At 55.4% G+C, this 27,235-nt stretch overlaps 1 protein-coding gene across 2 annotated transcripts in view; it reads right to left on the reverse strand.

The window, feature by feature from the left end:
• Positions 1–27,235, reverse strand: part of GRK3 (G protein-coupled receptor kinase 3) — a 96,967-nt gene that overhangs the window by 64,613 nt on the left and 5,119 nt on the right. For both annotated transcript variants that reach the window (XM_068163285.1, XM_068163286.1), the window contains exon 2: positions 7,580–7,656. In XM_068163285.1, coding sequence (XP_068019386.1) covers positions 7,580–7,656 — 77 coding nt within the window. The remainder of the gene's footprint in view (positions 1–7,579; positions 7,657–27,235) is intronic.

Raw genomic sequence — 27,235 nt, forward strand, 5'->3', positions numbered from 1 at the left:
CTGCAAGTGTGGCCAGGCATGGGCACAGGCTGCCCAGGGAGGTGCTGGAGTCCCCATCCCTGGAGGGGTTGATGAAGCTGTGGCTGTGGCACCTGGGGCCGTGGTTTGATGGCCATGGTGGTGTCGGGCTGAGGGTTGGACTTGGTGATCTCAGAGGTCTTCTCCAACCTTAATGGTGCTGTGATTCTAAAAGCTGTGTAGACAAGGTGCTGAGGGATGTGGTTTAGTAGGCATGGTGGTGTTGGGAGACTGGATGAGGCACTTGGTGCCATGGTTGAGTTGATCAGATGGTGCTGGGTGATAGGCTGGACTGGATGATCTCTGAGGTCTTTTCCAATCTGGTTATTCTATTCTACTGTGCCCAGTTCTGGGCTCCTCAGTTTAAGAAAGATGTTGAGATGCTGGAAGGTGTCCAGAGAAGGGCAACAAAGCTGGGGAGGGGTTTGGAGCACAGCCCTGTGAGGAGAGGCTGAGGGAGCTGGGGTTGCTTAGCCTGCAGAAGAGGAGGCTCAGGGGAGACCTTCTTGCTGCCTACAACTCCCTGAAGGGAGGTTGCAGCCAGGTGGGGGTTGGTCTCTTCTCCCAGGCAAGCAGCAGCAGCAGAAGAGGACACAGTCTCAAGCTGTGCCAGGGGAGGTTTAGACTGGAGGTGAGGCAGAAGTTCTTCCCAGCAAGAGAGATTGGCCATTGGAATGTGCTGCCCAGGGAGGTGGTGGAGTCCCCATCCCTGGAGGGGTTTAAGAGGGGACTGGATGAGGCACTTGGTGCCATCGTTCAGTGGATTAGATGGTGCTGGGTGATAGGTTGGGCTGGATGATCTCTGAAGTCTTTTCCAACCTGGTTAAGTCTGTTCTGGTTGATGGCTGCACTCTCTAGTGGTTTTCTCCAACCCTAATGATTCTGTAAGGGCTGCTGCCACCTGCTCACTGGTGGGAGTTTCCTGCTCTTGTTCTACTCCTCAAAGGCAGGGAGAAGGTTTTGGGTTCCAAACCCAAGCTGCTGTACAACTCCCTGCAAATGCACATCCCGGGGAGGCAGTGGGGTGGCAATTCAGCCCCATTGTTACAGTGGGACCTGGAAAGTGCAGAGCTTGAATGGCTTGAGGGGCTCGTTAAGCACAGCCACTTGCCACCCATACAACCAGCACCAGCATTAGCCCTGCTCAGAGGCAACCATCCAACAGGAACGACTTCTGCACCATCAGACAGGCTCCTATCAGACAACTGATCAAAGCCCTGGGGTTTACTTTTGAAAGGATGCTAAAGAAGGAGATAAAACAATGACCTGGAGCTGCAAGGAAAAGAGCTGGGGTCTGAGAATGCTTAACAGTCCTCCTCTACATCCCTTGCCGAAGGGGAAAAAAAGAGGTGGCTTGATGAAGTTCTTCTAATTAGTACACAGGGATAGAGCATTGTGGAGCAGTTTGCTCTTCAACTGAGAAAATAAAGGCAGAGGAAGAGCCAGCAGCAAGGAGATGAGGCGGCAAAAGTGTAGCTCCTGAGGAGAGACTCCTTTGCCCCAGGTTAATTTCAGCTCCTGGGAGCAGGAGCTGCTCCCCCGTGGGGCACCCAGCCCAGCCGTGCACCCACGGGCCCAGCCTCAGCTGCAGTCTCCCCACCTCCCCAGAGACAACAACAAGGGGGGAGGAGGGGGGAAAGAGGTGATTAGACTTTTAATTACCTTGCCATCTTCATCTGCACAGCCTTTTGCATAACGCTGGCCTAAAACTGAAGGTGCTTTACCACAAGCAATTATGCTAATGGCTGGGAACAGAGCTAATTTCATGGCAAAGAAGGAGCTAGAACAGGCAATAAAAGCTAAATGAGCGACCACAGAGAGGAAATGCAACATTTGCCGCGGCACTGCAAAGTCTCCTGGTGAAAAACAGGCATCTGCAGCTCCAAGCTTTGCCCTTTCCCCCCTTTTGTTCCATCCTAAATCCTTTGTGCAGAAGGAAAAGCAGCCTGAGAAGTAAACCAAAACTCCAGCAGAGAGGTCTGAGAAGGCCTCTCTCATTTCCAGGTAACCCAGGGCAAGGATTGCTGTGAGTGCACCAAGGGAGGAGTGGATGTTTGACTGCAACTTCCTCCTGATGTCCAACCTAAATCTCCCCTGCTCCAGTTGCAAACCATTGCCTCTCATCCTATCCCCACAGCCCCTTCTGAACAGTCCCTCCCCAGCCTTCCTCTAGGTCCCCTTCAGATGCTGAAACGCAGCTCTGAGGTCTCCCTGGAGCCTTCTCTTCTCCAGGCTGAACAGCCCCAACCCTTTCAGCCTATCTTGTAGGAGAGAGACCTCTAATCACCTTTGTGGCCACCTTCTGCAGAAGGAACCAGCTTCAGAAGTAACCAAAACTCCAGCAGGGAGGTCTCAGAAGGCCTCTCTCAATTCCACCTCACCCAGGGCAAGGATTGCTGTAAGGGTACCAAGGGAGGAGTGGATGTTTGACTGCACCAAGAGCAGGAGGCAAGCTCTCTGCCTGGCTCTGAACCAAGCAGCCCAAGAGATGGGGAGGAGAAACTAAAGGTTTCAGGCAAACTCTGGGCTCTAAAATTCCAGCTACAATGGACAACAATAAACAACATCTCATCTTTCTAAGGTTACAGTCACAGATGGCAGCAGGTTGGAAGGGACCCTCCAAGGTCATCTTGTCCAAGCCCCCTGCACTCAGCAGGGACATCTCCACCTAGAGCTGGCTGCCCAGGGTCACATCGAGTCAGACCTTGAATGTCTCCAGGGATGGAGCAGCAACCACAGCCCTGGGCAACCAGTTGCAGTGTTCCACCACCCTCATTGTGAAGAACTTCCTCCTAATGTCCAACCAAAAATCTCTCCTGCTCCAGGGGAGGTTCAGGTTAGATATTAGGAAGAAGTTCTATACAGAAAGAGTGATTGCGCTATGGAATGGGTTGCCCGGGGAGGTGGTGGAGTCGCCGTCATTGAAGGTGTTCAGAAGGAGACTTGATGGGGTGCTTGGTGCCATGGGTTAGCTGTTTGGGTGGGTTGGATTGGTTGATGGGTTGGACACGATGATCTTGAAGGTCTTTTCCAACCTGGTTTGGTTTATTCTAATTCTAATAAAGGTTTATTCTAGTTGCAAACCATTGCCTCTCATCCTATCCCCACAGCCCCTTCTGAGCAGTCCCTCCCCAGCCTTCCTCTAGGTCCCCTTCAGATGCTGAAATACAGCTCTAAGGTCTCCCTGGAGCCTTCTCTTCTCCAGGCTGAGCAGCCCCAACCCTTTCAGCCTATCTTGTAGGAGAGAGACCTCTAAACATCCTTGTGGCCACCTTCTGCAGAAGGAACCAGCTTCAGAAGTAACTGAAACTTCAGGAGAGAGGTCTCAGAAGGCCTTTCTCATTTCCAGGTAACCCAGGGGAAGGATTGCTATGAGTGCACCAAGGGAGGAGTGGATGTTTGACTGCACCAAGAGCAGGAGGCAAGCTGTCTACCTGGCTGTGAACCAAGAATCTCAAGCTCTGGGAGAAGAAACTCAGTTTTCAATCAAACTCCAGGCTCTAAAATTCCAGGTTAAATGACTACCAAAGAAAACCCAACCCCAAACCCCTCATCCTTCCAAGGTTACAATCACCTGACTGGAACTGCTGCAACTCATCACAATGACTGCAACCTTCTTCTCTGTCCTTTGGAATCAGCTATTCATGAGGCTTCAGTCCTCAGGAACAGAAATATTCATGGCACATCAGCTGTTCAGCTTGGCTGCTCTTCCTAAGGGAGAATAAACCCCCCGCAACCCCCAAATGCCATCCCCCCAGCTGGTGGACAGGTGGCTGACCATGAGTCAGCAGTGTGCTCAGGTGGCCAAGAAGGTCACCAGCATCCTAGCCTGGACCCACAAGATGATTGTCCCCATGGACTGGGCACTGGTAAGGCCACACCTTGAATCCTAGGATAGGTTTTGGGGCCCTCACTCCATGAAGGATATGGAGGGGCTGGAGAAGGTCCAGAGAAGGGCAACAAAGCTGGGGAAGGGTTTGGAGAGCAGGGCTGGGGAGGAGCAGCTGAGGGAGCTGGGGGTGTTCAGCATGGAGAAAAGGAGGCTGAAGGGAGACTTTATTGCTCTTTACAGCTCCCTGAAAAGAGGTTGGGTTGAGGTGGGGCTAGAATAGAACAGAACAGAACAGAACAGAATAGAACAGAACAGACCAGACCAGACCAGGCTGGAAGAGACCTTTGAGATTGAGTCCAACCTCTCACCCAACACCATCTAATCAACTAAACCATGGCACCAAGCACCCCATCCAGTCTCTTCCCAAACACCTCCAGGGATGGTGACTCCACCACCTCCCTGGGCAGCACATCCCAATGGCCAATCTCTCCTGCTGGGAAGAACTTCTTCCTCACCTCCAGCCTGAACCTCCCCTGGCACAGCTTGAGACTGTGTATTCTCCCTAGTATCAGGTGACAGAACAAGAGGACATGGCCTGAAATTGTGCCAGGGGAAGGTTAGGTTGGAGATTAGGAAAAGTTTCTTTGCTGCAAGAGTGGTCAGGGATTGGCACAGGCTGCCCAGGGAGGAGGTGGAGTCACCATCATTGGTGGTGTTTAAGAAGAGCCTGGATGAGGCACTTGGTGCCATGGTTTAGTTGATCAGATGGTATTGGGTGATAGGTTGGACTGGATGATCTTGAGGTTCTTTTCCAACCTGGTTAATTCAATTCAATTCTATCCTATCCTATCCTATCCCCATCCCTGGAGGTGCTCAAGAAACCTGTGCCCATGACACTCTGGGCCATGGTTTGCTGCCCATGGTTGGACTGGATGACCTTAAGAAGGCTTTTCCAACCCCAACCATTCTGTGATTTCACTGCCACCCAGCAGAACCAAAGAGAGTCAGCCTGTGTTTGGCTGCCTAAAACCCCTCTCAGGGTGCCAGTGCCTTGCTGCAGCACAGCCTGACTGATTCAGCAGAGGCTCCTGAGCCCAGGCACCGACTGGGAGCTGGCAGCACAAAGGAGCTGCCTCTGTGTGGAGAGCAGAATGGCTCTGACCAGAATGCAAGGAAAAACCCCACAGCCTTTATGCACAAAGACACAGACTCCACTTCAGTGACTGCAATACAATGGCAGGCTCCATCAGGCTTCTGTCAACACATACTTCAGAGTGGTGTTTCCACAAACCCTCTTTGTATGAAGCCACAGACTCCAATCTGTGATGGCACCCAAGAATAATATTGATTTTAACCTGGCACTGCTCACAGAATCATAGACTCACAGACTCAATAAGGTTGGAAAAGACCTCAGAGATCATCAAGTCCAACCTGGCACCCAACACCTCATGGCTAACTCAACCATGGCTTGAAGGGCAACATCCAATCCCCTCTTGAACACCTCCAGGGATGGGGACTCCACCACCTCCCTGGGCAGCACAGTCCAATGGCTAACAACTCTCTCTGGGAAGAACTTTCTCCTCACCTTCAGCCTAAACCTCCCCTGGCACAGCTTGAGACTGTGTCCTCTTGTTCTGGTGCTGCTTGCCTGGGAGAAGAGACCAACCCCCACCTGGCTACAACCTCCCTTCAGGGAGTTGTAGAGAGCAAGAAGGTCTCCCCTGAGCCTCCTCTTCTCCAGGCTAAGCAACCCCAGCTCCCTCAGCCTCTCCTCACAGGGCTGTGCTCCAGACCCCTCCCCAGCTTTCTTGCCCTTCTCTGGACCTTCTCCAGCCCCTCCATATCCTTCATGGAGTGAAGGCCCCAAAACTTCAGTCCCCATTCTAAGGCCAACATGGATTTACTCACACCCAGATTTTACTCTGGGGGCTTTTTTTCACTCACTTTAGGCCCTCTGGACAATTGCCTAACCTCATCAGGTGACTCACCTCATCAGTCCTGCAGCAGCTCTTGGCTTTGAAGGCTGCTCAACCTCACTGCTCTCACAGCCTTCTAACACCCCATTTCCATACCTCCCCTCAGGTCCTGTTTAGCAGACTGCTAAGTAAGGTTTGCTGACTCCCAATGCCCTTCCCTGGGCTCCTGCCAGCAGCTCCATGTATATTTTGTAGTCCAGTGCCAGGATGGACACAATACCTGCCAAGAGAGGATCACTTGACAGACCTCACTGGCTACAACCCTAACTTTATATTTAGGTGAATGATCTAGCAGAGGCAGCAACCCACAGTCACATCACTACAACAGCCAAGCCCAGCAAAACATCTCCCTGCTGAGTGGCTCTCCCCTCATTGCTTCTGGAAGGACTCCACCACAGGGGTAGGGGACACTGCTTGCTTTGCTGAGCAGCACTGTGCTCTTTTCAGACCTCCTCCTCTGGTTTATGGAGATCTCTGCTCACTGTCCTTGTCCTCAGAGTGCTGCAGCCTCAGGACACAAGCAGAACACTGAGGTCACAGTCTCACAGTGTCACCAAGGTTGGAAGAGACCTCGAGGATCATCGAGTCCAACCTCTCACCACAGACCTCATGACTAAACCATGGCACCAAGTGCCACATTCAATCCCCTCTTGAACACCTCCAGGGATGGGGACTCCACCACCTCCCTGGGCAGCACATTACAATGGCAAATAACTCTTTCTGGGAAGGACTTTCTCCTCCCCTCCAGCCTAAACCTCCCCTGGCACAGCTTGAGACTGTGTCCTCTTGTTCTGGTGCTGCTTGCCTGGCAGAAGAGACCAACCCCCTCTTGGCTACAACCTCCCTTCAGGGAGTTGTAGAGAGCAAGAAGGTCTCCCCTGAGCCTCCTCTTCTCCAGGCTAAGCAACCCCAGCTCCCTCAGCCTCTCCTCACAGGGCTGTGTTGAGGCAAAGAAAGACAATGGGAAACAATCAAGCCCCCATGCCTGGTACCTTTGCCACTGCTGCTACCCCACATCCCCCAGGCTGCTTCTCCTGCAGAGTGGGGGGTGGGGGGGGAGTAAAGCCTGACAGATGTGCCACAGGAGCTTGTTGACAAGCCCATGCCAAGTAATAGAATTTGCTCCTTGGTGGCTCCAAGTAATTTCATTAGTTTTCCAGTAGTTTTCCAGAGCCTGAAGGTGACAGATTGCCCTTCCTTCACCCTTCCTCCCTCCCAGGAGACTTCATGTCATTGAAGACCTTGCTTTCAACTAAGCCCTGCCCATCTCTGGAGAAGAGAAGGCTCCAAGGTCACCTCATTGTGGCCTTCCAGTCTCTGAATGGGGCTACAGGAGGGCTGGGGAGGGACTGCTCAGGATCTCAGGGAGTGATAGGACTAGGGGGAATGGAATGAAGCTGGAGGTGGGGAGATTCAGGCTGGAGGTGAGGAGGAAGTTCTTCCCCATGAGAGTGGTGAAGGCCTGGAATGGGTTGTCCAGGGAGGTGGTTGAGGCCCCATCCCTGGAGGTGTTTAAGCCCAGGCTGGATGAGGCTCTGGCCAGGCTGCTCTAGTGTGGGGTGTCCTTGCCCATGGCAGGGGGGTTGGAGCTAGCTGATCCTTGTGGTCCCTTCCAACCCTGATTGATTGTATGACCTCCCAATGCTCAGACCACCTGCAGCACTGATTGCTCAGGAGCTGTTACGGAGAAGGGGGCAGGGAGCCAACCTTCCAAAGGCTGAGGTGAGGAGCTCTGGGTTGAGCCAAGACTTACCAATCTTCTGGTGAAAGATCTTGTCAAAGGTTAATTCACCTCTCTCCTCCAGGTATTTTTGCATGACACTGCGGATGCTGGAAGGAGGAAAGGAAGAGAAACAGAAGAGTTAACTTCAAAGGGATGACCTTTAAGCAGACCTTTCACCTGCTGGGGAGAAAAGGAGCATCACAAGGAAACATCAGGGCAACACTCCTGCAAAAGGAGATGCCTGAAGGGTGGCTGTAGCCAGGAGGATCAGGAACAGTGTGGCCAGCAGGAGCAGGGAGGTCATTCTGCCCTGTGCTCAGCACTGCTCAGGCCACACCTTGAGTCCTGTGTCCAGTTCTGGGCTCCTCAGTTTAGGAAAGATGTTGAGGTGCTGGAAGGTGTCCAGAGAAGAGCAACAAAGCTGGGGAGGGGTCTGGAGCACAGCCCTGTGAGGAGAGGCTGAGGGAGCTGGGGTTGCTTAGCCTGGAGGAGGCTCAGGGGAGACCTTCTTGCTCTCTCCAACTCCCTGAAGGGAGGTTGTAGCCAGGTGGGGGTTGGTCTCTTCTCCCAGGCACCCAGCACCAGAACAAGGGGACACAGTCTCAGGCTGTGCCAGTGGAGGTTTGGGCTGGAGGTGAGGAGAAAGCTCTTCCCAGAGAGAGTTGTTAGCCATTGGGATGTGCTGCCCAGGGAGGTGGTGGAGTCTCCATCCCTGGAGGTGCTCAAGAGGGGATTGGATGTGGCACTTGGTGCCATGGTTTAGTCATGAGGTCTGTGGTGAGAGGTTGGACTTGATGATCTTTGAGGTCTCTTTCAACCTTGGTGATTCTGTGATCACCTCACAGCAGAAGAGGCAGCTTGATGCTCCATCTAAGCCAACCACTAAGGCCAACTGGCCCAGTCAGGTCACAAAGGGAGGCTGCTGAACTCAGAATTCAACTCTACAAATCAAAGTTCAATCATGGAATCTTGGAATGGTTTGGGTTGGAAGGGACCTGAAAGACCCAATCCCCCCAGGGACACCTCCCACTAGAATCACAGAATTGTCAGGGCTGGAAGGGACCTCAAGGCTCAGCCACTTCCACCCCCCCTGCCATGGGCAGGGACACCTCACACTACAGCAGGTTGCTCACAGCCACATCCAGCCTGGCTGCAAACACCTCCAGGGATGAGGCTGCCACCACCTCCCTGGGCAACCTGTGCCAGTCTCTCACCACCCTCAAGGGGAAGAACTTCTTCCTAACATCCAATCTGAATCTATCCATTTCTGGTTTTGTTCCATCCCCCCCCAGTCCTATCACTCCCTGACACCCTCAGAAGTCCCTCCCCAGCTTTCCTGTAGCCCCCTTTGGATACTGGAAGGCCACAATTAGGTCTCCTCAGAGCCTTCTCCTCTCCAGACTGAACAGCCCCAACTCCCTCAGTCTGTCCTCACAGCAGAGCAGCTCCAGCCCTCTGCTCACCCTCACGGCCCTTCTCTTCCAGCACCTCCAGATCCTTCCTGCAACAGAGGCTCCAGCACTGGCTGCAGTGCTCCAGGTGGAGTCTCAGCAGAGTGGGGCAGAGGGGGAGAATCCCCTCCCTGGCCCTGCTGGCTCTGCTTCTCTTGCTGCAGCCCAGGCTCTGCTTGGCTTTCTGGGCTGCAAGTGCTCACTGCTGGCTCCTGTTGAGCTTCTCCTCCCCCAGCACCCCCAAGGCCTTTTCTTCAGGGCTGCTCTGGAGCCAGTCCCTGCCCAGCCTATAGCAGTGCCTGGGATTGCCCTGCCCCAGCTGCAGGACCCTGCACAAACTCCTCTCAAGAACCTGAACTTCTCAAACAAGCTTTGAAAATGCCACAGTTGAGCACTGAACTGGAAGAGAAAGCCATCAGTGACACTGCACTGTGTGCCACCACAAAGGCAGGAGCACACCAGCTTAAGGGAGAGCTCCCAGGCCTTCCCTGGGTTGATCCAGTTGGGCTCTGATCCCAGCTGGGTTGTGATCCTCAGTTGTGGTTTGATCCCAGCTGGGTGTTGACCCCAGTTGGGTTTTGATCCCAGCTGGGTTTAGATCCCCAGTTGGGTTTAGATCCCCAGTTGGGTTTGATCCCAGCTGGGTTTGATCCTCAGTTGGGTTTTGACCCCAGCTGAGTTTTGATCCCAGTTGGGTTTTGATCCCCAGCTGGGTTTTGACCCCAGCTGGAGATCAGTAGAAGACTTGTGGCAGATTTTGTGGGTAGGACTGGGCTGCCAGGTGGAGCTGGAGCACCAAAGCCTGGGGGGTCCTTCCTCAAAAGCAGAGGCTGCAGGCAGGAGTACAAGGAGGGGAGCATGAGCTGGAGAAGCCCTGGAGTGACCCTGCCCTTCCCCGGGGATACTCTGATCCTTGCCTTGCTTCTTTATTCTTGAATCAGGCTTTAGCTTGCCCTGTGTAAAAATCAATGCACAAGTCAATCAAAGCTCCATCAGGGCTGTTAAGGCTGCCACCACCACCTAGGACTGAGGAAATGAGCCAAGAGGAGCTCCAGTGAGATCCCTCAGCTGGCTGCCATGCACTTAACATCTCCTCTGCCTAATTTAGCATCTCACAATCACTTATTTAAAGCCCATTAACTCAGATTCCCTTTCTTTGACAAGGAACCTCCATCACCACCTCCCTGTTGTGCCCAGAAAAGTTACATATGGGCAACAGTACAAGGCCATAAATCCCCAAGGCAGTGTGGCCCAGCACTCCTGGGTAAAACAACTCCACTGCCACAGGATCAAGGCAGAATTCCACCAGGGAGCTGCTGCTTCCAAGCTGAAATTTGACTTCACAGCATCACAGAATCACCAAGGTTGGAAGAGACCTCAGAGACAGAATAGCATAGAATAGAATAGGAAGAGTTGGAAGAGACCTTTGAGATCAAGTCCAACCTGTCACCACAGACCTCATGGCTAAACCATGGCTCCAAGTGCCACATCCAATCCCCTCTTGAACACCTCCAGGGATGGGGACTCCACCACCTCCCTGGGCAGCACATTTCAATGGCTAACAACTCTCTCTGGGAAGAATTTTCTCCTCACCTCCAGCCTAAACCTCCCCTGGCACAACTTGAGACTGTGTCCTCTTGTTCTGGTGCTGGGTGTCTGGGAGAAGAGACCAACCCCTGCCTGTCTACAACCTCCCTTCAGGGAGTTGGAGAGAGCAAGAAGGTCTCCCCTGAGACTCCTCTTCTCCAGGCTAAGCAACCCCAGCTCCCTCAGCCTCTCCTCACAGGGCTGTGCTCAAGGCCTCTTCCCAGCCTCATTGCCCTTCTCTGGAAAGGTTCAAGTGTCTCAATGTCCTTCTTAAATTGAGGAGCCCAGAACTGGACACAGGACTCAAGGTGTGGCCTAACCAGCGCTGAGCACAGGGCAGAATGACCTCCCTGCTCCTGCTGGCCACACTGTTCCTGATGCAGGCCAGGATGACATTGGCCCTCTTGGGTGCCTGGGCACACTGCAGGCTCATGTTCAGCCTACCATCAACCAGCACCCCCAGGTCCCTCTCTGCCTGGCTGCTCTCAGCCACTCTGCCCCCAGCCTGTAGCACTGCCTGGGGTTGTTGTGGCCAATGTGCAGCACCTGGCACTTGGATGTGTTCAATCTCCTGCCCTTGGCCTCTGCCCATCTCTCCAGCCTGTCCAGGTCCCTCTGCAGAGCCTCTCTACCCTCCAGCAGATCAACTCCTGCCCCCAGGTGGCCTTGACCCCAGGCCATCAGGCGCTCCCCTCACAGCACTGCACTGGGAGCGCTGGGGGGCAGTGTCCCATTCCCACCACCCACCAGACCATTAGTAACACAGTAAGCCCTTTAGAATGACAACAATGGCATCAAGAAAGCTTTCTTCTGCTCAAACAAGTGCCTGGTGAGAAATTACATAAACAGAGCTCAGTCTAGACAAGAGGAGAGAAGATAATGCAGCATCTCCCCTGTGACTGGAGTGGCCAGGCAAACACTGCCATTGTGTGAGGCACAAAGCTCTCCTCCCTGACACTGAGCACTTCTGCTCTGCTGGGCAGCCTGGCCCAGCAACAAAACCTTGCAATCTGAGCAGAGGGCACTGAGCCAGTCATCAGCAAATCTGCAGATCACACCAAGGTGGGAGCAGAGTTATCTGCTGCAGGGCAGAAGGGCTCTGCAGAGGGACCTGGACAGGCTGGACAGATGGGCAGAGCCCAACAGGATGGCATTCAACAAGTCCAAGTGCCAGGGGCTGCACTTTGGTCACAACAATCCCAGGCAGAGCTACAGGCTGGGGGCAGAGTGGCTGAGGGCTGCCAAACAGAGAGGGACCTGGGGGTGCTGATTGACAGCTGCCTGAACATGAGCCAGCAGTGTGCCCAGGTGGCCAAGAAGGCCAATGGCATCCTGGCCTGCATTAGGAACAGTGTGGCCAGCAGGAGCAGGGAGGTCATCCTGCCCTGTGCTCAGCACTGCTCAGGCCACACCTGGAGTCCTGTGTCCAGTTCTGGGCTCCTCAGTTTAGGAAAGATGTTGAGGTGCTGGAAGGTGTCCAGAGAAGGGCAACAAGGCTGGGGAGGGGTCTGGAGCACAGCCCTGTGAGCAGAGGCTGAGGGAGCTGGGGTTGCTTAGCCTGGAGAAGAGGAGGCCCAGGGGAGACCTTCTTGCTCTCTCCAACTCCCTGCAGGGAGGTTGTAGCCAGGAGGGGGTTGGTCTCTTCTGCCAAGTAAGCAGCACCAGAACAAGAGGACACAGTCTCAAGCTGTGCCAGGGGAGGTTTAGGCTGGAGGTTAGGAGGAAGTTCTTCCCAGCAAGAGAGATTGGCCATTGGAATGTGCTGCCCAGGGAGGTGGTGGAGTCCCCATCCCTGGAGGTGTTTAGGAAGAGCCTGGATGAGGCACTTGGTGCCATGGTTTGGTTGATTAGATGGTGCTGGGTGATAGGTTGGACTGGATGATCTCTGAGGTCATTTCCAAACTGGTTAATTCTATTCTATTATATCCTATTCTATTCTACATGGGCAGCAAAATGCAAACCTCCTTGCTCCTACTGCAGTGCCTTTGCCAACTGGGACTAAGCTTTGTTAAGGAAGGAAACACAGAACCAGTGAAGCAGTGCCCAGGCTTGTTAAGGTTTCTGCATCTGCCCAATCTTTAGGACCTTCTCTCAAAGATGGAAGATGGAATCACAAGCACCAGATGAGCTACCAAGGGCTGACACATGCCTGCCGTTTGTTTGTTCTGCAGGCCCAGGAAGCAATTTCCCAGAGGCTCCAATCTCTGTTTGCAAGAGGCCAAATCCATCAGAAAGCTGCTAGAACTGGACCAAAAGATCCTGCCCCAGAGGCCTCTGAACTGAGAGCATGACAGGGTCAAGAAGCAGCATTCAAATGACAGCAGAATGGCACAGGGCCAGCCACAGCATCCCAGCATGGAGGGGGCTGGAAGGGACCTCTGGGGATCAGCCAGTCCAGACCCACTGCTAAAGCACAGGGCCAGCCACAGCATCCCAGCATGGAGGGGTTGAGAGGGACCTCTGGGGATCAGCCAGTCCAACCCCCCTGCTAAATCAGGGGCACCCACAGCAGCTTGCCCAGGAGCACAATGGCCAAGGGGTTTTGGAAGCTCTGCAGAGAAGGAGACTCCACAACCTCTCTGAGCAGCCTGCTCCAGGCCTCCAGCAGCCTCACACCAAAGAATTTTCTCCTCCTGTTCAGGTGGAACCTCCTGGGTTCCAGTTTGTGCCCCCTGCCCCTTGTCCTGTCCCTGGGCACCACTGACAAGAGTCTGGCCCCATCCTCTAGCCCCTCACAGGTCGTTTAGCTCTTGCTGAGCATTGCTCAGATCCCCTCTGGGGCTGCTCTTCTCCAGGCTCAACAGCCCCAGGTCTTTACAAGCACAACTCCTTTTCCCCCTTCAGAAGCTTCAGCAAAGGAGTGAAAACCCTGAAGAGAGCCCTGGCTTCAGAATCACAGCTTCTCAGAGCTCCTTCCAAGCAGCTTGAGCTACACAAATCCCCCTGTGCTTGCTTTCCCTTCTCCCTGAGGAGCTGCTCCCCTTTGAAGAGGCCAAGCATCCCTCTGGAGCAGCCCAAGCATCCCTCTGGAGCAGCCCAAGCATCCCTCTGGAGCAGCCCAAGCCCAGCAGCAGCAATTCCTCTGAAGCAAACACACAGGCAGGGGAGGGGGGAAATTGCCCTCCTTGCTTTTGCTGCTTCTCCAGGAGCATTTTCAACCTGGCAGTAATTTTAAGGTCCCAGAAGGGAGATGGGAACAAAATCATCATCATCACAGCAATATGGCAAGGAGACCAGGAAACCCTGGTCAGCTGCTCAGCTCCCCGTGGAGCTCCTGCACCACAGAGCCCTGGGAGACCCAAAGCTGGGTGCTGAGCACCCATCCATCCTCAGCTCCCTCTGGAGCTCGTGCACCACACAGCCCTGGGAGACCCAAAGCTGGGTGCTGAGCACCCATCCATCCTCAGCTCCCTCTGGAGCTCGTGCACCACACAGCCCTGGGAGACCCAAAGCTGGGTGCTGAGCACCCATCCATCCTCAGCCCCCTGTGGAGCTCCTGCACCACACAACTCTGTGAGAGCCAAAGCTGGGTGCTGAGCACCCATCCATCCTCAGCCCCCTGTGGAGCTCCTGCACCACACAGCCCTGGGAGACCCGAAGCTGGGTGCTGAGCACCCATCCATCCTCAGCTCCCTCTGGAGCTCCTGCACCACACAGCCCTGGGAGACCCAAAGCTGGGTGCTGAGCACCCATCCATCCTCAGCTCCCTCTGGAGCTCGTGCACCACACAGCCCTGGGAGACCCAAAGCTGGGTGCTGAGCACCCATCCATCCTCAGCTCCCTCTGGAGCTCCTGCACCACACAGCCCTGGGAGACCCAAAGCTGGGTGCTGAGCACCCATCCATCCTCAGCCCCCTGTGGAGCTCCTGCACCACACAGCCCTGGGAGACCCAAAGCTGGGTGCTGAGCACCCATCCATCCTCAGCTCCCTCTGGAGCTCCTGCACCACAGAGCCCTGGGAGACCCAAAGCTGGGTGCTGAGCACCCATCCATCCTCAGCTCCCTCTGGAGCTCCTGCACCACACAGTCCTGGGAGACCCAAAGCTGGGTGCTGAGCACCCATCCATCCTCAGCCCCCTGTGGAGCTCCTGCACCACACAGTCCTGGGAGACCCAAAGCTGGGTGCTGAGCACCCATCCATCCTCAGCCCCCTGTGGAGCTCCTGCACCACACAGCCCTGGGAGACCCAAAGCTGGGTGCTGAGCACCCATCCATCCTCAGCTCCCTCTGGAGCTCCTGCACCACACAGCCCTGGGAGACCCAAAGCTGGGTGCTGAGCACCCATCCATCCTCAGCTCCCTCTGGAGCTCCTGCACCACACAGTCCTGGGAGACCCAAAGCTGGGTGCTGAGCACCCATCCATCCTCAGCTCCCTGCACCCAGCACCCCCAGAGGATCCCCAAGGCTCAGGAGTGGGGCAGGTCAGCATGCAGCTGGGGCTTGTCCCCAGCACCCCAGAGCAGCCAGCCTGGGCTAATGAAGCCTTTGCCCTGCCCAGCTCCCAAGCACTCTGCCCTCTCCCCAGTTCCTTTCTCCCTGGGCCATGAGCCATGCTGGCAGGACACATTCCTGGCCTGCTGGAGGGGGACTTGGGGGGCTGTCCCCTCTGTGGAAGAGGTTTCTCCTGCCACTCTCAGAAGCCTGGATTTATCTATGCCAGGGGTGTTTGTGCTGGGGGGGGGGAAGGAGTTTCCTGGAGAAACCAGGAGAAGCTGCTCCTGTTGGCAGCAGCTGGATTCCCTGCAGCCCCACACTGCTGCTTTCCCATCAATTGAGTTCAATTAAAGGATGGTGTTGGGGTTATGCACCTGCACCTGACAGCTCCTGAAAGGCTTTTTCTCCTAATGTGATTAATTACTTCCCCCCCACACACACCCCCAAAAGCTGTTATTGAGAAGATGAAACCAGGTCATTCCACTTGACTTCACCAGAACTTCACACTGAGAGCTGTGTAGGTGCCTTGCCTGGTGCTACACATCCAGGGTTTGGCTGAACACATTCCACACAGGACCAGCAAGGTTAGAAAAGACCTCAGAGATCATCAAGGTTTGGAATGGATCCCCCCATGACCATCAAGGTTTGGGATAGATCCCCCCCCAGACCATCAAGGTTTGGGACAGACCCCCCCCCAAGACCATCAAGGTTTGGGATAGACTCCTGAGACCATCAAGGTTTGGGATAGATCCCCCCAGGCCATCAAGGTTTGGGATAGATCACCCCCAGACCATCAAGGTTTGGGACAGACCCCCCCCAAGACCATCAAGGTTTGGGATAGACTCCTGAGACCATCAAGGTTTGGGATAGATCCCCCCAGGCCATCAAGGTTTGGGATAGATTCCCCCCCAGACCATCAAGGTTTGGGACAGACCCCCCCCAAGACCATCAAGGTTTGGGATAGACTCCTGAGACCATCAAGGTTTGGGATAGATCCCCCCAGGCCATCAAGGTTTGGGATAGACTCCTGAGACCATCAAGGTTTGGGATAGATCCCCCCAAAGGCCATCAAGGTTTGGGATAGATCCCCCCCCAGACCATCAAGGTTTGGGATAGATCTCCCCCAGGCCATCAAGGTTTGGGATAGATCCCCCCCCAGACCATCAAGGTTTGGGATAGATCTCCCCCCAGACCATCAAGGTTTGGGATAGATGCCCCCCCAGACCATCAAGGTTTGGGATAGATCCCCTCCCAGACCATCAAGGTTTGGGATAGATCCCCTCCCAGACCATCAAGGTTTGGGATAGATCCCCCCCCAGACCATCAAGGTTTGGGATAGATCTCCCCCAGGCCATCAAGATTTGGGATAGATCCCCCCCCAGACCATCAAGGTTTGGGATAGATCCCCCCCCAGACCATCAAGGTTTGGGATAGATTCCGCCCCCAGACCATCAAGGTTTGGGAAAGACCCACCCAAGACCACCAAGGTTTGGAAGGGACCCCTGAGACCACCAAGGTTTGGAAGGGACCCTTGAGACAATCAAGCTTTGGAAGGGACCCCTGAGACCACCAAGCTTTTGACACAACCTCCAGCTCATCAAGGTTTGGAATGGACCCCTGAGACCATCAAGGTTTGGAAGTGGCCCCTGAGACCACCCAGCTTTGGAAGGGACCCCTGAGAACATCCAGCTTTGGAAGGGACCCCTGAGACCACCCAGCTTTGGAAGGGACCCCTGAGACCATCCAGCTTTGGAAGGGACCCCTGAGACCATCCAGCTTTGGAAGGGACCCCTGAGAACATCCAGCTTTGGAAGGGACCCCTGAGACCAAGCTTTTGACACAACCTCCAGCCCACCAAGCTTTGGGAGAGACCCCCGAGACCATCAAGCTTTGGAAGAGACCCCCCAAGACCATCAAGGTTTGGAAGAGACCCCTGAGACCATCAAGGCTGAACAAGACCTCTGAGACAATCCAGCCCAACTGCCAACCCACCATGGGAAGGTCCAGGCTGTGCAGAGCCTCTGAAAGGAGCCACAGTGTCTATTAACTGTACCAGAAAGATCAGTCTGCCTTTCTCTACCTCCCCCAGCAGCAAGGAGTGTGCTCTGTGTGCCACTGAACTTCCTCCACTTGATGTTCCCAGCCCTGGGCATGGCTCCAGGCTGGGCCCAGCAGGACCCACAGCCCATCCAGGACAAGGCACCAAGCTCCTGGCTCCACACAGCTGCATCACAGCCAGAATGCAGCATCCCACCCTGGAAGCTTTCCCCATTAACACCCTGCTGGTTCCAGCTCAGGAAAAGAAGCCTGCACAGGCTGATCTCCTCCCAGATCACCCTCAGCCACCTTCTTGCTTAATTAAGGTAATGATGCCCAAGGGAAGGGCTAGGTTTCAAAGCATCAGCTTCAGCCTCACAGCATCCCCACCGGGGAACTAATTGGAACATCTCCCTGAAGGCCAGATCTCTCTCTGCTGTGCCCAGAGATGCTCCAAGCACTGCATGCTTGCCGTGCCAAGACAGGCAAAGGGGCTCCCTTGCTCCTCTGAAGCTCAGAGCTTAACTCCTGCATCTGCCCAAGGTGCTGTGTGCCAGCAAAAGGACAGCACCTGCTGCCCACCTGCCTTGGCCCCTGAGCTGTACAATGCAGGTAACAGCAGCCTCCACCCAGGCTCCTTCAGGTTGGATAGGAGAGACAATTTCTCCCCCAAAAGAGCTGTCAAGGCCTGGCCCAGGCTGCCCAGGGCAGTGATGGAGTCCCTGCCCCTGGAAGGGTTTCAGAGATGTGTGCTGAAGGACATCGGATAGGATAGGATAGGATAGGATAGGACAGGACAGGACAGGACAGGACAGAGCAGAGCAGAGCAGGTTGGAAGAGACCTTCAAGATCATCCAGTCCAACCTATCACCCAACACCACCTAATCAACTAAACCATGGCACCAAGCACCCCATCAAGTCTCCTCCTGAACACCTCCAGTGATGGTGTGCTGGGCCCTCCAGGGCCACCGAGGCTGCCCAAGCCCCTCCGGGACCACCGAGGCTGCCCATGCCCCTCCGGGGCCAGCGAGGCGGCACAAGCCCTCCAAGGTTCCTAAGCCGTGCAGGAGGCTGAACTTCTAACCACATTTTCACTTCTCTGTCACCTAGGCTCACCCTGAGCAGGGCTAAGGTGTTTCACAACAAACCCACAAAGGGTCAACCTTTCTCCTACCACCAAGAGGGTTTGTTCCCCTCCCCTCCTCAAACAATCAGCACATGAATATTCAAGCATGCCTCCTCACCCAAGCAACCTGAGATCTCAGATAAGCTCCAGCCTCCAATCCTTCCTGAGCAGGTAAACTAACCTTTGAAACACACATCCCGAGGAAGTGCACTGAGCTACACGAGCAAAGGCTTTCTGCAGCCTGCTGCCCAATAATTCAATCAAGGAGGGACAGACTCGGACAGGAGACAAGCATGATGGGCTGACATTGCTCTCTCACACCCCACAAGCATGATGGGCTGACATTGCTCACACCCCACAAGCATGATGGGCTGACATTGCTCACACCCCACAAGCATGGGGGGCTGACATTGCTCTCTCACACCCCACAAGCATGTGGGGCTCCCCCTGCTCTCTCACACCCCACATGCATGTGGGGCTCCCCCTGCTCTCTCACACCCCACATGCATGTGGGGCTCCCCCTGCTCTCTCACACCCCACATGCATGGGGAGCTCTCCCTGCTCTCTCACACCCCACAAGCATGGGGGGCTCTCCCTGCTCTCTCACACCCCACAAGCATGGGGGGCTGACATTGCTCTCTCACACCCCACAAGCATGGGGGGCTCTCCCTGCTCTCTCACACCCCACAAGCATGGGGGGCTCTCCCTGCTCTCTCACACCCCACATGCATGGGGGGCTGACATTGCTCTCTCACACCCCACAAGCATGATGGGCTGACATTGCTCTCTCACACCCCACAAGCATGGGGGGCTCTCCCTGCTCTCTCACACCCCACAAGCATGGGGGGCTCTCCCTGCTCTCTCACACCCCACAAGCATGGGGGGCTCTCCCTGCTCTCTCACACCCCACAAGCACGGGGGGCTCTCCCTGCTCTCTCACACCCCACAAGCACGGGGGGCTCTCCCTGCTCTCTCACACCCCACATGCATGGGGGGCTGACATTGCTCTCTCACACCCCACAAGCATGGGGGGCTGACATTGCTCTCTCACACCCCACATGCATGGGGGGCTCTCCCTGCTCTCTCACATCCCACAAGCATGGGGGGCTGACATTGCTCTCTCACACCCCACAAGCATGGGGGGCTCCCCCTGCTCTCTCACACCCCACATGCATGGGGGGCTCTCCCTGCTCTCTCACACCCCACATGCATGGGGGGCTGACATTGCTCTCTCACACCCCACATGCATGGGGGGCTCCCCCTGCTCTCTCACACCCCACATGCATGGGGGGCTCTCCCTGCTCTCTCACACCCCACAAGCATGGGGGGCTCTCCCTGCTCTCTCACACCCCACAAGCATGGGGGGCTGACATTGCTCTCTCACACCCCACAAGCATGATGGGCTGACATTGCTCTCTCACACCCCACATGCATGGGGGGCTCTCCCTGCTCTCTCACACCCCACAAGCATGGGGGGCTCTCCCTGCTCTCTCACACCCCACAAGCATGGGGGGCTCTCCCTGCTCTCTCACACCCCACAAGCATGGGGGGCTGACATTGCTCTCTCACACCCCACAAGCATGGGGGGCTCTCCCTGCTCTCTCACACCCCACAAGCATGGGGGGCTGACATTGCTCTCTCACACCCCACAAGCATGGGGGGCTGACATTGCTCTCTCACACCCCACATGCATGGGGGGCTCTCCCTGCTCTCTCACATCCCACAAGCATGGGGGGCTGACATTGCTCTCTCACACCCCACAAGCATGGGGGGCTCCCCCTGCTCTCTCACACCCCACATGCATGGGGGGCTCTCCCTGCTCTCTCACACCCCACATGCATGGGGGGCTGACATTGCTCTCTCACACCCCACATGCATGGGGGGCTCCCCCTGCTCTCTCACACCCCACATGCATGGGGGGCTCTCCCTGCTCTCTCACACCCCACAAGCATGGGGGGCTCCCCCTGCTCTCTCACACCCCACAAGCATGGGGGGCTCCCCCTGCTCTCTCACACCCCACAAGCATGGGGGGCTCCCCCTGCTCTCTCACACCCCACAAGCATGGGGGGCTCCCCCTGCTCTCTCACACCCCACATGCATGGGGGGCTCTCCCTGCTCTCTCACACCTCACAAGCATGGGGGGCTGACATTGCTCTCTCACACCCCACATGCATGGGGGGCTCCCCCTGCTCTCTCACACCCCACATGCATGGGGGGCTCTCCCTGCTCTCTCACACCCCACAAGCATGGGGGGCTCCCCCTGCTCTCTCACACCCCACAAGCATGGGGGGCTCCCCCTGCTCTCTCACACCCCACAAGCATGGGGGGCTCCCCCTGCTCTCTCACACCCCACAAGCATGGGGGGCTCCCCCTGCTCTCTCACACCCCACATGCATGGGGGGCTCTCCCTGCTCTCTCACACCTCACAAGCATGGGGGGCTCTCCCTGCTCACACCCCACATGCATGGGGGGCTGACATTGCTCTCTCACACCCCACATGTATGGGGGGCTCTCCCTGCTCTCTCACACCCCACAAGCATGGGGGGCTCCCCCTGCTCTCTCACACCCCACAAGCATAGGGGGCTGACATTGCTCTCTCACACCCCACATGTATGGGGGGCTCTCCCTGCTCTCTCACACCCCACAAGCATGGGGGGCTGACATTGCTCTCTCACACCCCACATGTATGGGGGGCTCTCCCTGCTCTCTCACACCCCACAAGCATGGGGGGCTCTCCCTGCTCTCTCACACCCCACAAGCATAGGGGGCTGACATTGCTCTCTCACACCCCACATGCATGGGGGGCTCTCCCTGCTCTCTCACACCCCACAAGCATGGGGGGCTCCCCCTGCTCTCTCACACCCCACAAGCATGGGGGGCTGACATTGCTCTCTCACACCCCACAAGCATGGGGGGCTCTCCCTGCTCTCTCACACCCCACAAGCATGGGGGGCTGACATTGCTCCCTCACACCCCACAAGCATGGGGGGCTGACATTGCTCTCTCACACCCCACATGCATGGGGGGCTCTCCCTGCTCTCTCACACCCCACAAGCATGGGGGGCTCTCCCTGCTCTCTCACACCCCACAAGCATGGGGGGCTGACATTGCTCCCTCACACCCCACAAGCATGGGGGGCTCCCCCTGCTCTCTCACACCCCACATGCATGGGGGGCTCTCCCTGCTCTCTCACACCCCACAAGCATGGGAGGCTCTCCCTGCTCTCTCAGACAGAACAGAAACACATCCAGGTAGCTTTGGAATGCCTCCAGAGATGGAGACTCCACCACCTCTCTGAGCAGCCTGCTCCAGGGCTCCAGCACCCTTACATTGAAGAAGTTCCTCCTCACATTTAGGAGGAGCTTCTGATGCTCCAGTTGGTGCCCACCACCCCTTGTCCTGTCACTGGGCACCACTGGAAAAAGCCTGGTGCCATCCTCCTGCCACCCACCCTTGAGGTATTGATCAGCATTGATCAGATCCCCTTCAGGCTGCTCTTCCCTGGAGGTGTTCAAGAGGGGATTGGATGTGGCACTTGGGGCCATGGTTTAGTAGTCAGGAGGTGCTGGGTGCCAGGTTGGACTGGATGATCTCTGAGGTCTTTTCCAACCTTATTGATTCTATGGTTCCATACTGGGCTGAAGCATCCTGCTAATCACAGCTCCCAAAGCCCCCCACTTCCCCCACCGGTAAACACCTGTGAGGGCCAGAGAAGGGCAACAAAGCTGGGGAGGGGTCTGGAGCACAGCCCTGTGAGGAGAGGCTGAGGGAGCTGGGGTTGCTTAGCCTGGAGAAGTGGAGGCTCAGGGGAGACCTTCTTGCTCTCTCCAACTCCCTGAAGGGAGGTTGGAGCCAGCTGGGGGTTGGTCTCTTCTCCCAGGCAAGCAGCACCAGAACAAGAGGACACAGTCTCAAGCTGCACCAGGCGCAGTTTAGGCTGGAGGTGAGGAGAAAGTTCTTCCCAGAGAGAGTTGTTAGCCATTGGGATGTGCTGCCCAGGGAGGTGGTAGAGTCTCCATCCCTGGAGGTGTTCAAGAGGGGACTGGATGTGGCACTTGGTGCCATGGTTTAGTAGTCAGGAGGTGCTGGGTGCCAGGTTGGACTGGATGATCTCTGAGGTCTTTTCCAACCTTATTGATTCTATGATTCTCCAGCCTAAAAGGCCCCAACTCCCTCAGCCTTTCCTCCTCACAGAGCTGTTCCATTCTCCTCAGCATCTCTGCAGCCCTTTGCTGCTCCCTCTCCAGCAAGCCTCTGTCCCTCTTGAACCGGGGAGCCCAGCCCTGGACCAAACCCTCCAGCTACAACCTCAGCAGGGCAGAGTAATCCCTTTGGAACGCTTTCAACACCCTGCAGGGCTGGTTTTAAACTTCTTACTTCAGGTTGTTATTTTTCCCATTCAAATTTTAAGTAAATCCTGGATATGGTGTAGAAAAAACTGCCAAGAAACCATCTTGCTCAGCACTGGAGCAAAAAAAAGAGAAGCCCAACTGTAAATGTCAAGTGAAAAACCCTGAACTGCTTTGCAATTCCAGACAGCCAAGCTTCAGGAGCCCTGCTAAAACAATTTAGAGTCATCACTGCTACAAGCATAGGATCATAGAATCAGTCAGGGCTGGAAGGGACCACAAGGATCAGCTAGCTCCAACCCCCCTGCCATGGGCAGGGACACCCCACACTAGAGCAGGCTGGCCAGAGCCTCATCCAGCCTGGCCTTAAACACCTCCAGGGACGGGGCCTCAACCACCTCCCTGGACAACCCATTCCAGGGCTTCACCACTCTCCTGGGGAAGAACTTCCTCCTCACCTCCAGCCTGAATCTCCCCACCTCCAGCTTCATTCCATTCCCCCTAGTTCTATCACTCCCTGAGATCCTGAGCAGTCCCTCCCCAGCCTTCCTGTAGCCCCCTTCAGATACTGGAAGGCCACAATGAGGTCACCTCGGAGCCTTCTCTTCTCCAGACTGAACATCCCCAACTCCTTCAGTCTGGCCTCACAGGAGAGGTGCTCCAGCCCTCTGCTCACCCTTGTGGCCCTTCTCTGGACACCTTCCAGCACCTCCAGATCCCTCTTGTAATAGGGGCTCCAGAACTGGAGGCAGTACTCCAGGTGGGGTCTCCCCAGAGCTGAGCAGAGGGGGAGAATCACCTCCCTTGCCCTGCTGGCCACACTTCTCCTGCTGCAGCCCAGGCTCTGATTGGCTTTCTGGGCTGCAAGTGCACACTGAGAGCTCCTGGTGAGCTTCTCCTCCACCAGCACCCCCAAGTCTCTCTCCTCAGGGCTGCTTTCCAGCCAGTCACTGCCCAGCCTGGATTTGTGCCTGGGCTTGCCTCCACCCAGCTGCAGGACCCTGCCCTTGGTCTTGTTGAAGCTCCTGAGGTTGGCTTGTGCCCACCTCTCCAGCCTGTCAAGCAGATGGGACAAGCTTCAAGGGAGCCCCATCACCTCCCAGAGCTGAAGGGACTGTGCCATAAATCCATCTGAATTAACCATTAGAGCCTTGATCCCACCCTCTCCTGTTTCATTCTGCATGCATTGGCACTGGTTGTTCTGCACAAGCCTTTGCAAAATGTGGGCCTGCTGGTTTTGGTGGTGGTGGTTGGTGGTGCTGCTGCTGCTGAAAGCAGAAGTGCACAGCACTTCTCAAGAAGTACCTCAACCAGTTTGCATTCACAGTATCACCAAGGTTGGAAGAGACCTCAGAGATCATCCAGTCCAACCTGTCACCACAGACCTCATGACTAAACCATGGCACCAAGTGCCACATCCAATCCCCTCTTGAACACCTCCAGGGATGGGGACTCCACCACCTCCCTGGGCAGCACATTCCAACAGCTAACAACTCTCTCTGGGACGAACCTTCTCCTCACCTCCAGCCTAAACTTCCCCTGGCACAGCTTGAGACTGTGTCCTCTTGTTCTGGTGCTGCTTGCCTGGGAGAAGAAACCAACCCCCTCCTGGCTACCTTTCAGGGAGTTGTAGACAGCAATGAGGTCTCCCCTGAGCCTCCTCTTCTCCAGGCTAAGCAACCCCAGCTCCCTCAGCCTCTCCTCATAGGGCTTTACTGACAGGACAAGAGGAAATGGCATCAAGCTGCACCAGGGGAGGTTTAGGTTGGAGCTTAGGAAAATCTTCTTCCCTGCAAGAGTGGTCAGGCATTGGGACAGGCTGCCCAGGGAGGTGGTGGAGTCCCCATCCCTGGAGGTGTTCTAAAACCAAGTAGATGTGGGACAGGGGCTGCTGGTCGTGGAGGTGTTGGGTAGCAGGTTGGACTCAGTGATCTTGGAGTTCCTTTCCAACCTTAATGATTCTGTGCTGACTCCCCCAGTGCCCTGGGCAGCCTGCTCCAGACTTTGATAATCCCTTCAATGAAGACATTTTCCTTCCTGTCCAGGCTAGACCTCCCCTTTCTCTACACAACCTGCAGACAAAGAGAGGGAGGTTGGCTCTAACACCACTGATGTGACCCTGCTAGACCCCAGAAAAGCCTTCAGCTCCCTTGCCTGCCATCAGAGACAAGAGAATGCAGAGGGACAGAGGGAGACAGACAGGCAACTCCCTCAGTAAACAGGACAAACCCTGCACCAACACAGCAAGCCCTGGCACATTAATCACAGTCCAACTTCATCAGCTTCCCCACAAAAGACTTTTAATGAGGGAGCCAGGGAGGAGCTTTGCAGACCTGATAGGCCAGAGCAGGCAGGGCCTCAGTGCACATCAGGGAAGGCCAGAAGCTGCAGCAGCAGCAGCAGCCATCTGCAGCAGCTGTCAGTGCCGTGGCACGGAGCAAGAGGCCTTCAGTGCTACCTGCAGAAGCCCCAAACTGAACAGCAGGCCTGGAGCAACACAGAGGCAACCAGACAAGCTGCAAAGGGGTGAGGGGTGAGCAGCAAAGATGGAAATGGCACAACCAAGTGTCAGGAAAACATTCTCAGAGGCAGCACTGGAAATGAATGAGGGCAAGAAGAAGGCAGGAAAGCAAAGGCAGAGGAAATACCCTCGGAGGAGACAAGACTGACAGGCAGGGAGACAGAGGATCTTAAGCCTGTGACTTAAGAGATGTTAAAGAAGGTTCAAGAGGCACAAGAGCATGCTGAAGGACACATCAAAGCAATGACTGAAATTCAGAGGAGTGCAGGGATGCCTAGAGAACAGACCTGGAATAGCAGGAGCAATAGAGGCTCAGCTCCAGGCAGGAGACATCGCCTGGGCTTTGCCAGCGCTCAGCACCACCACAGGGAGAAGGCAAACAGCTCAGGAGGGAACTGGGAAAGGAAAAGCAACCTGCAGGCATTCAGGGAACCTCAGTTACAGCTTTAAAACAGGCCAGTCTGGCTGCTGGGCAAGGAAGCAGAAAGGACAGGGCAGCCTCTCCCCACAAACTGCCCCAGGGAGGAGCAGCTGGGGTATCAGACTGTTAGTCTTCAGCTCCAGAAGTCAAGTGAAGATGGGATGGCAAGAGAGGGAAAACAAAGAGAGGGAAAACCCCTCAACAAAGCTGAGGAGGGGGTTGGAGCACAGTCCTGTGAGGAGAGGCTGAGGGAGCTGGGCTTGCTTAGCCTGGAGAGGAGGAGGCTCAAAGGAGAAGTTCTCCTCTCAGCACCTCTCCATGGCCTCCATCACAGTGGTGGACACCCCTGGCTTCCACAACCCACGGCACCAGCAGGGAGAGCAAGCAGCAACCTTTGAGGAGCTCTGCCACTACTACATGTATGAGAGGCTGCAGGCTCTCTTCTAGGAGAAGACCTTCCTCCTGGAGATGGAGAGGTATAGAGAGGTGAGGAACCAACTGGCCAAGAAGGCCCATGACAATCCTGGCCTGCAGCAGGAACAGTGTGGCCAGCAGGAGCAGGGAGGTCATTCTGCCCTGTGCTCAGCACTGCTCAGGCCACACCTGGAGTCCTGTGTCCAGTTCTGGGCTCCTCAGTTTAGGAAAGATGCTGAGATGCTGGAAGGTGTCCAGAGAAGGGCAACAAAGCTGGGGAGGGGTCTGGAGCACAGCCCTGTGAGGAGAGGCTGAGGGAGCTGGGGTTGCTTAGCCTGGAGAAGAGGAGGCTCAGGGGAGACCTTCTTGCTCTCTCCAACTCCCTGCAGGGAGGTTGTAACCAGGTGGGGGTTGGTCTCTTCTCCCAGGCAACTAGCACCAGAACAAGAGGACACAGTCTCAAGCTGTGCCAGGAGAGGTTTAGGCTGGAGGTTAGGAAGAAGTTCTTCCCAGCAAGAGAGATTTGCCATTAGAATGTGCTGCCCAGGGAGGTGGTGGAGTCCCCATCACTGGAGGTGTTTAGGAAGAGCCTGGCTGAGGCACTTGGTGCCATGGTTTAGTTGATCAGATGGTGTTGGGTGCTAGGTTGGACTGGATGATCTCTGAGGTCTTTTCCAACCTGCTTAATTCTCTTCTATTCTAAAACCTCCTGTGAAAAGTATGGGTTGTTTAAGAAACAAGCAACTGAAAAAAACCCCACCTTTGTATCTCCCCAAAAGGGCAGGATTCAGAAGGCAGCAGACCAACAAGGGGGAGGGGGGGAGGGAAGAAGGTTGGGAATAAAAAAAGAATCAGAATTAAATTGAGACATAATTACTGCAACAAGGCAGGAAAGGAACAACCAAGACGAGAAACATCTACAACTGCAGCAGGAGAAGCAGCAGGAGGGAAGCCTGGACAGATGCACACTGCTTTGTTACCATGCCCTTGGTATTTGTACACCAAGAGCACTCTAAGCTTACGTGATGTTTACAGTGAGGAACCTTTCAGGCTGACTTTCCTGGCGAGGAGGGCTGCAGGCAGCAGGAGGACAGCAGGCTCTGCAGCCGCCTCCATTCCAGTTACCTGATCCCCCTGGACTGGGGCTCTCAACTTCACATGATGCAAATCCTTTCCTCAAAATAGAAGAAGCTGTTGGGGATAGAGTGTTCTTCCACTCCCTTTGACCAAAACAAGGCAAATCTGAATTTGCATGGGAAATAAGAAGACTTCAGAAGGCTGCTGAAGAATCTTAGAAAGCCTAAGGGTGCAGCTGGTCTCCTCCTAGTCCCCCAATCTTAGCATGT

This window comes from Melanerpes formicivorus, unplaced genomic scaffold, assembly GCF_026170545.1.
Source record: "Melanerpes formicivorus ecotype bairdi unplaced genomic scaffold, bMelFor1.0.p_v2 SCAF_72, whole genome shotgun sequence".
Taxonomy (NCBI): domain Eukaryota; kingdom Metazoa; phylum Chordata; class Aves; order Piciformes; family Picidae; genus Melanerpes; species Melanerpes formicivorus.